This window comes from Propithecus coquereli, unplaced genomic scaffold (assembly GCF_000956105.1).
Source record: "Propithecus coquereli isolate 6110/MARCELLA unplaced genomic scaffold, Pcoq_1.0 Scaffold150, whole genome shotgun sequence".
Lineage (NCBI taxonomy): Eukaryota > Metazoa > Chordata > Mammalia > Primates > Indriidae > Propithecus > Propithecus coquereli.
This window is the reverse complement of record NW_012139414.1, coordinates 1,851,215-1,859,882: the sequence shown is the minus strand read 5'-3', so window position 1 is coordinate 1,859,882 and position 8,668 is coordinate 1,851,215. Positions and strand designations below refer to the sequence as shown.

At 61.2% G+C, this 8,668-nt stretch overlaps 1 protein-coding gene across 2 annotated transcripts in view; it reads right to left on the bottom strand.

The window, feature by feature from the left end:
* Positions 1-8,668, bottom strand: part of GTF2IRD1 (GTF2I repeat domain containing 1) — a 109,300-nt gene that overhangs the window by 65,304 nt on the left and 35,328 nt on the right. Inside the window, exons 3-6 of one of the 2 annotated variants that reach the window (XM_012640251.1) lie at positions 6,633-6,774; positions 4,060-4,215; positions 1,982-2,165; positions 879-1,189 (exon numbers count right to left, since the gene is read on the bottom strand). In XM_012640251.1, coding sequence (XP_012495705.1) covers positions 879-1,189; positions 1,982-2,165; positions 4,060-4,215; positions 6,633-6,774 — 793 coding nt within the window. Of the gene's footprint in view, positions 1-878; positions 1,190-1,981; positions 2,166-4,059; positions 4,312-6,632; positions 6,775-8,668 lie in introns of both variants that reach the window. The other variant, XM_012640250.1, reaches the window with a different exon arrangement.

Below are 8,668 nucleotides of genomic sequence, written 5' to 3'. Positions count from 1 at the left end.
GTGATCATGAACTCAAGGCAAGTTCCCTGACCAGAGGCCTAAGACATTCGGCCCCAGAATCTGCCACCCTAACGCCAGATCAGCAAGAGGTCGCCTTCTCCAGGTGGGGACACTTGTTTCAGGTGTGCAAGCCCTAAACCCTGTTCAGCCCACACACTTGTGGAGGGGGTGTCCTTTTCTCTCCAAGTTATACAGCTGATATAACTTACAAGTACGTACTATGTGCCCATTATTGGACCCAGTGCTTTAATACAGAACACCTGGGCCAACTAGGACCATTTGGTAGATTTATCCAGATTGTCAGGCCCCACCCCCAAGCTTCAGATTCAGCAGGACAGATGGGGCCTGTGAACATGCATTTCCAATCTGCTCTCAGGAGATGCTACTGCCACCACCAATCTGTCATTTAATCATGATAACAGCCCTGTGAAGCAGGTATTGCTAGCACTCCCATTTTACAGATGAGAAAACTGAGGTTCAGAGAGGTAGAGACCTGCCCTAGGACACACGGGCCCTGAGCAGAGGAGCCAGGAGACAAGCCCAGGTCTCCTCACACTCAGCTGCTCCTTCTCCTACACCCCAGAGCCCTTAATCCAGGCTGTATGTAGCAGGTGCTCATTAAGTGCATGTGGGCTGACTGAGAATGCTCACTCCCTTCAGAGACTCCTCACGAAGTCCCCCAGCTGCATCTTGGTCCCAGGCCAAGGACACTGTCCTAGATGGCTGAGCAGAGGCCTGGGGTCCCCCACCCCCTTGCCCAAACCCGCCTCCTTCCAGCCTGGGAGGGCCAAGCATCCCAACCTGCCCTGGGAGGGTGTCCCTGCATGAGTGGCCTCCGTCCCACCCCCAAGACTTGGAGGTCCCAGCAGCGGTGTTACCACAACAGTCGGAGAAGTCTTGGGCACCGGGGGCCTTGGGCTCTGGCACGGGCCGGCCCAGGCTGAGGTCGCTGGGGGCGAGGGGGCAGGCGGGCGCTTCCTGCTTGAGCTCTCGGATGGAGTGGTTGGGGAGCGTGGTGCTGTATAGGAAGCTGGCCATGGAGGAGGAGGTGGCCATCGGGGGCAGGTCCTGGGGTGGCACCTTGGGGACCTGGCCATGCAGGCCACAGTCCCGTGACCCCTTGGGGATCAGGGAGACGCCATTCAGCTCCACCAGGGCCTTCGAGTCCCGCCCGCTGTCCTCGAGCGGCCTGGGTGAAGGAGAGGACACACGGACAGCTTCGTACACCTGCCTGTTGAGCCTCTTCCTCCCGAGGCCCCACCTTCTGCGGAAAACGACAGCCCCATGAGGAGGCAGGGCGGGAGCTAGTCCCCACTTTACGGGTGGGGATGGGGCCCCAGGCGGGTGTGCTGCACCCAGGGCCACACAGTGGAGCCACTGGGCGTCCCAGGCCTGCCCTCTTCTCCAGCCCACCGACAAGATCTCGTCAGATGCAGGTGACTGCCTCCCCTCTCCTGTGGCCTCCCCTCTTCCCTGCAAGCAGCACTGCAGAGACAAGCTCAGCCTTAAGCCCTCAGGCTGTCCTCTTTCCCAAGGGCATGACCCTGGCCCAGCCTAAACAACCTCCCCTCCCCTCCATCCCTAATTAACCCGATTTATAACCCCAGTGGGCACACGACGGCTTCTCCCACTTTTGACACCTGAAATGCCGTTGGTGCTGTTTCGTCCTGAGCCACGTGTCTTCTAGTCTCCTTGCAATGCAGGAGTCCTCTGGGACTTCCGCCACTAAACAGCCCGGCTCAGATCCTGCTCTGTGACTGCGCTTTGGCCTCACCTCCACCTTCAGACTGGGAGCCTTCACAACCAGGGTCCCCTGTGGGTGTTTTAAGTTCCCTCCCCGCTGGCTGGGTAAGTGGCCACAGGTGGCTGAGCCAGATGGCACCTGTGGCCTTCTTGGTCTGCCCTGGCCCAGCTCGTGGTCCGGCCCCAGGCGCTGGTCCGGCCCCAGGCGCTGGCCCAGCCCCAGGCTACCCGCACTCACCTCTTGAGCTTGAAGCGGATGCGGTGGCTGTGCTCCAGGATGGCCATGAGGGCCTTGGGGTCATACTCAGCTGGCCTCCGGAAGGCCAGGCCCTCGGGCAGCCCCTGCACGGCCAGCAGCCCCGGCTCCCTGAGCAGCCTCTCGTAGGGCAGCGGCACCACACTGGCCCTTCCCAGGGCCTCACCTGTCGGGGGTCGAGAAGAGGGGCCTGGTATGAGAGGGCAGCCAGGCTGGGGCCAGGGCCGGTGCACCCAGAGCCTCGGCCATGTCGAGTGACTCCCCCCAGGGCGGGGCTCCCGCAGGCCCCTGGCGACTGCAGACTTCACATAGACTAACTCGGTGCGGGCAGGGGCAGGGCGAGAAGGGCTGCGCACGAGGCCCCGTCGTCTGCACCTGAGGGCCTGGGGCTCCCCCACCGAGGGGTCCCTCCCCGGCCAAGCCCCTGTCCACACGGGGTACCTGGCTCCAGCAGGGCCTCGGGCAGGGGGTGAAGAAGACAAAGGGGTGGCAGAGAAAAGAGGGCACAAGGGACAGAGAAGAGGGTCTTGCATGAGTCAGGCTGCGAGGAAAAAGTGGGAGGGAGGGAGGAAGAGAGAGAGGCAGAGACAAGAGAGCAAGAAAGACAGGGAGAGGGGAGGAGCACAGAGGGAATTCAGAAAGGGACGGGGCAGAGGAACAGACAGACTGAGAAGATCTGGGGGCAGAGCAGGGGTGGGACAGAGCAGGGGAGATGGGCTGGGGACCAAGGGCTGGGGGATCACTGTGAGGACATCTGTCATCACCCCCATGTGGCAGTCCCCAGCCAGGGCCATAAAGAGGCCTGTCCCCTCATAGCCACCTGGGATTGTGCCAAAGGAGGTCAAGGGATGCCAGGGGTGGGCAGGGGTACAGAGGGCTCTGGGCACAGGCCCTGCAGCTGGCAAAAGGATCCATGGAGGCACGGCCAGCCACGTGTGGCAGTCCTCCCATCCCAAAGTGGCCAGTGTGCCCGCCCAGGGCCTCCGGGCCCCCGGCCCCACTGGGCCTGCTCCTCCTGATGTTGGACCAGCGTAGGCTTCCTCGCAAACCTCTGCTCCATAAAATCAAGGGCTACAGTAGGGAAGGGATCAAGCAAGTCAGAAATAAATGAGGTGGGACCTGGGGAACCACAGGGATCTGCCCAAGGTCACCTTGGGAGGATGAAAGCTACCATTGGGGCCCCGAGACTCTCTGCAACCTGACACTTCCCCAAGGGAGGCCAGGTCTCCTCTCCTCCCACGGCAGGAAAGGCTTGGCCAGTCAGCGTTCACTCAGTCATTCAACAAACATCACCTGAGCACCTGCTGTTGCCAGGCCCCAAAATGCAGACTGGGGACAGCCAGAAAGGGCAGATATAGCTACTGACCCTGGGCTCCTTGGCTAGGGACAGGGCACTGCAGGTGTCCAAGGGGCCCAAGCCAGGGGGAGGGGGCTTCCTGGAGTTGAGCCTCAGGGCATGAGGCAGGTGTCCACCAGAGAGGGGACGGGAGAGGCAGTCCCAAAAGACATGGCAGTGCTGAGACAAGGACGTGTGACATGAGCCAGAGTGCGCTGGAGGACAGGAAGTGGCTCTGTGAGGCGGATCAATAGGGTCTGTGCCTCTGGGCAGGGAGACAAGGCTGGGAGGGGGACAGGGATGGTCATGGTGGGACCCAACACCATGCTGAGGGCGACAGGAGCCCCTGAAGGCCACGGAGGGCAGACCTTCATGGTCAGACCTGTGCTATGAGAAGACACTCTTGATCACAGGGCAAGTGCGGGTAGCAGGGAGCCAGCCTGGAGGTCGTGGCGAGCCTGGGGCCACTTCTAGGTGAGAGGTGGCAGTGACCTGAGCCAGGGCAGGGCAGTGGGAGGGATAGTGTTCGGGAAACCAGGCCAGCGTGGAATAGCCACACTTTGGGGGCAGAGATGAGCAGGGGCCAGGGCAGGCAGTGCCCGCTGCCTCGGGGTCTAGTTTTGCACAGGTCCCACGGCAGGGCAGAGGGAGCCCCCTCCAAGGGGTGGGGACCGGGGCTCCCACCCACCCTGGGGGCCCCAAATGGAATGAGGAAGGATCTTACTATAAAGAACATCAAACACCTCCTCTACCATCTTCCGCAGAAGGTACACGTCCGAGCTGTGCTCCAGGGAGGACCGTGGGATGCTCCGGCCACCACCCTCACCCCGCTGTACCTTCTTGGGGTGCTCTGCCTCCGGATCCTTCCATGGGGGTCCTCCTGTGGGACACAGAGCATGCAAGGCCACAGTGAGCACCTGTCTCACCACCCGACCTTCAGGCTTGGATGTCTCTGCCCTGTACTGAGCCCTGATGCCTGGCACCCAATATGGTGCACAATGAATGAGTGAATGAATGAAAAATTAATGAGTGATCAAGCCCGGCCCCAACCACCCTGCTGCGGGCCAGGGCTGGCCATTTCAGAGTTCCCAGTGCCCAGCACGGGGCCTGGGTCTCATCCCTCGTCACCTCTAACTTGCTGTGTGACCTTGGGCAAGTCCCTTCCCTCTCTGAGCCTCCATCTGTGAATGCCCATGGGAGATCAGCTGGCCTGGCTCAGACCTGGGTGCGATGAATGTCTGTCCCATGTGCCCCCTTCTGTGCTTATGCTAATGCTCTGTCTCAACCAGTCTGGGCCTCAGTTTTCTGCTCTGCTGAAGGCGGACACAAAGGGGAAGCCCACCAGGAGGCCGCCGGCTACAAAGAGCAGGTTCCTGCCAGGCTGGGCCAGGTGAGGATCTGGGAGTACTGGTGGTGGATCCCTGGAGAATGTGCTAGAAGCTGCCTCGGAAAGGGGATGAGGAGGGCCCCACAGCCCCCTCCCAGCTCGGAGCCTGCTCTCCTCCGGGATCTGTGAGGCTTGAAATAAATCAGCCGCATTCCCGGTGCTATAAATAGCGGCTCTGCCCGGCTCTGGGAAGCCAGGTGCACCTTCCCCAGGCCCCCGCCTGGCCCCCGCCAGGAGGCTGGGGAGTCGCAGGTCCCTGCCAGTGGCCACCCTGCCAGCCCAGCCCCCGCCCCAGCCTTGGCGAGGGCATAGGCTCTGCAGGCTGAGCGGGGTGGGGGCGGGCTGGGGAAACGGCTACACCCCAGTCCTCACATGCCCGGTGCCAGGGGATGCCCTTCCCCGAGGTGGCTGAGCTGGGGATGTAGTGTGAATGCTAATAATAGTAATGACAGCAGCTAGCGTCGACTGAGTGTGAACTAAGTGCCAGACACTGTTCTAAAGCTTGCCAGGTATGAATTCGTTGAACCCTCGGACCACCCCACATTCTCCCCTTTCACAGATGAGCAGGTTGGGGCTCAGCAGGCAGCAGGTGGCAGAGCCGGGGCACAGACCCAGATGGTCTGACCCCTGCGGTCTTAACCTACTGCTATGCCATGGTTATAGCATCCCAGGCTATGGGCTCCCGGGCCTGCTTGGGCGTCGGCCTTCAGTGCTTCAGGTGAGCTGACCTCGGGGATTTAGGGCACGGACGCCACTGTGCTGTGGGGAGCAACTGCAGCCGGGGGCAGGGGTGAGGGGCAGTGAGAGGCCTGGGTGGGAGGCGTGGTGCATCTGGAGGTTGGGACGCGTCTGCCAGGCAGAGGGGAGCCGGGACTTCCAGCTGGGGGAGCAGCAGGGGCCGTGACGAAAACGTAAGAAAGGACATGGGACATGGCTCAGCGCAGTGTGGCCAGGCCTGAGAACAAGGGGCCGCCAGAGGGGGTGGACGCAGAGGCACAAGCTGGGTTAGGAGGGCCCCTGAAGGCCTTGGAACAGTGGAGATCTGGGGGCTGCAGAAAGACCCCTCTGCCTCGGGGCTCCCAGATGGAGGGGCTGGCCTTTTCGGAGAGTGACCAGGACACCCCGGCAAGGCCCTTGGAGGTGCCTGTTCTGCACCTCCCGGGTTCTCAAGGAGCGCAGCAGAGAGGGCACAGGTGTCAGAACCAGACGCCTGGCTCAATCCCCACCCCCACCACGTGCCTGCCACGTGTGCCTGGGGACGGGTGTGCCACTCACAGTCTGTCGTCTGTAAATCTGTGCCCAGTTCCCGAGCCTGCTGGGGAAACAAACGAAGCGCCCAGCGCACAGCCTGGCCCAGAGCACTGTTTCTCACGACATCACTGACAGCTCACGCACTTCCTGCTCGACTGCGCCAGGCGCCAGGCATGTGATTGGTCACTTTGTCCCCAGGAGCCTCCCTGAGGCGGCACCAAGATGATAATGATGGCAATGACGACCTCGATGCCTGCCCCAGAGGGCTGACGTCGGGTGAGCTAGCGCTGGACGGGGCACCGCGCATGCCGGCATTGATAAACCTTAGCGGAACGAGTGCGCTTGGTCCCTGCGCTCGCGGATGCACGGCCAAGAGGAAGAACCAGGCAGCAGCCCCAGGCTGAGCGTTCTCGTCTGTAAGTGGGCAGATGCGGGTGGCCGGCTCTGGCCACCCTGGGGTCCAGCAGCCAGACTCCGTCAACTCAGGGGCTGCTCGATGATTGCAACAAAAGCCGTGGCCTCCCCGCTAACGCCACACTGAGAGGCTCAGATAACCCATCTGGTCCAGTTCATCCCCAACGCAGGGCCACCCAGCTAGGCAAGGCGGGGACCCAGGGATGGGCCACAGCGCCGGCCCGGCAGAGCCCTGGGGTACTCACGGCAGAACCTGAGGAAGTCTGACTGCAGCTCCTTCCGCGCGTTCAGGAACATTCTCCCCTTCTCGGTGCCCACCACGAAGGCGCTCTCATCGTGCACCGCGACGCAGGCCACTTCCGCGTTTAGCTTGGAGAGTGCTGAGCACTGTAGGGGGCAGGGAGTGTGAACGGGAGGCCCCCCCCCCGCCCCGCCCGCTCCGGAACAGCTCCGGTGCCAGCTTTGGGGTTGGGATGTGAGCTCCCAGCTGCCTGAGACCCCCCAGCAGCTCCAGCGAGAGCGCGCCCCTCCACCGCTCTTGGCCTTAGACTCTGCAGCAGGCATGAATGAGTGACCCCCCCAGGACTGGCTATGGGGGCTGGAGGAGGACACTGCCCAGCAGAGGTCCCCCTTGCTCAAGGTAAGCCCCGGGCTCAGGGATAATCCCGCTCGGGGCTCCGTTGGCATCCACAAAGTCCCAGATGAGGAGGTGGTGGGATGCACCCCAGGAGAACAAGGGGGCTCCAATCCCTTCTTGGCCACTTCCTGCTGTGGGACGGGGATATGTCACAGCCTTCTGTGGGCTCATTTCCACTTCTGCAGAACTGGGGACGGGCAGCCCAGCTCCAAGCGTGGCACTGGGCTTGGCCGTGGGGCTTCAGCAAGGACTGGTGGGAGGGAAAGGACTTCCAAACTGGGACACCCCGTGCGGGTATACAGGCGAGCTGGCTGCTCATTGCCCCAGAGTGGAGGTTGGTGGCCCCACTGCACAGAGGCCCCAATGCAGGGGTCCCTGCAACCAAGACCACCAGCATCTCAGGTCTGACCTACACCCCCAGAAGCCTGCCTGTCAAGCATGTGGCATGTAGTTGGTGCTTGACAAATGCTGGTTTTTATCTGAGTCAGGTGGTGTTAGCTGATGGTGATAAAGTCTGGCATCTAATCATGGTTCTGTGCTGTGTGACCCAGGACAGCTTCCTCAACCTCTCTGGGCCAGCCCCAGCCCAGGGTTGCTCTGGGAGGAAGCTGGGGATGGCGTGGGGCCAGCAGGCCTGGCCCATAGGGTGTCCGTGGGGGCATTCATTTTTTGCTCTTTAAGATGAAAACAAAAACCTGCTGTTCCCTTGCTCTGCAGTAACATGTAGAACATTAACAACAAATGAAACAAATAAGTTCAGTTGTTTCCGGTGAAGGAGTGGCCATCGGAGCTGGGAAAGATCCTTCACGGCCGGTCACTTCTCAGCTGAGGAAGCCAAGGCCACTGTGGGGAATCGACTCGCCCAAAGGTACACGGAGGGCGGGGGCCGGGGGGAGGCGTGGGGAAGAGGGGCTCGGATCGGGGTAGGCGGATGGTGCATGTGCCTTCTGCCCATGCCCCCTACAGACCACCAAGGACCTGGCCCAGAGCCCTGGAGGATGCTGGGCTTAAGTCACTGCCGGACAAGTGTCATTGTCACCCATGAGGGTCCCTCAGGAAACCCGTAAAGGGCCCAGGGATAGGGGGAGCCTGTCTTTTTTCAGCCACCAGGATAGCCACGGGGCCATTGGCTCCTCTGAGGAGGCGCTTAATAAACTCCTAGACCAGCACCGCCCCAGGGGACTTTCTGTGACAATGGACACGTTCTATTTCTGCCCTGCCCAATACCGTAGCCACCAGCTCCTGAGCACTTGAAATGAGGCCAGTGCAAACGAACAACTGAATTGTTTATTTTGTTTCATTTTAACTAATTAGAATTTGAGTGCAAATAGCCACCTGTGGCTAGCGGCCATAGTATCGGCCGTGGCTGCCCGAGGTGGCACCAACAAGCTAATAGTGCTGTGGGGACACACAGTTGGGCTCCTGGGCCCCTCCTCGTGAAGGCCACTCTGCACAGTGCGGCACCCAGCCAGCTTCCCCAGGGGTGCTCCCTCGCTAGTCCAAGCGCTACCTAAGCCATTCTTGAGCTGCCTACAGCAGGAACAGCATGAAGGAGGCCCTTTGTCCTCAGGGAACTGTAGGCTTTGCACCCAGAAGTCTGCTTTAAAAAATTGATTATGCTGTGTGACTTCAGGCAAGGTATTA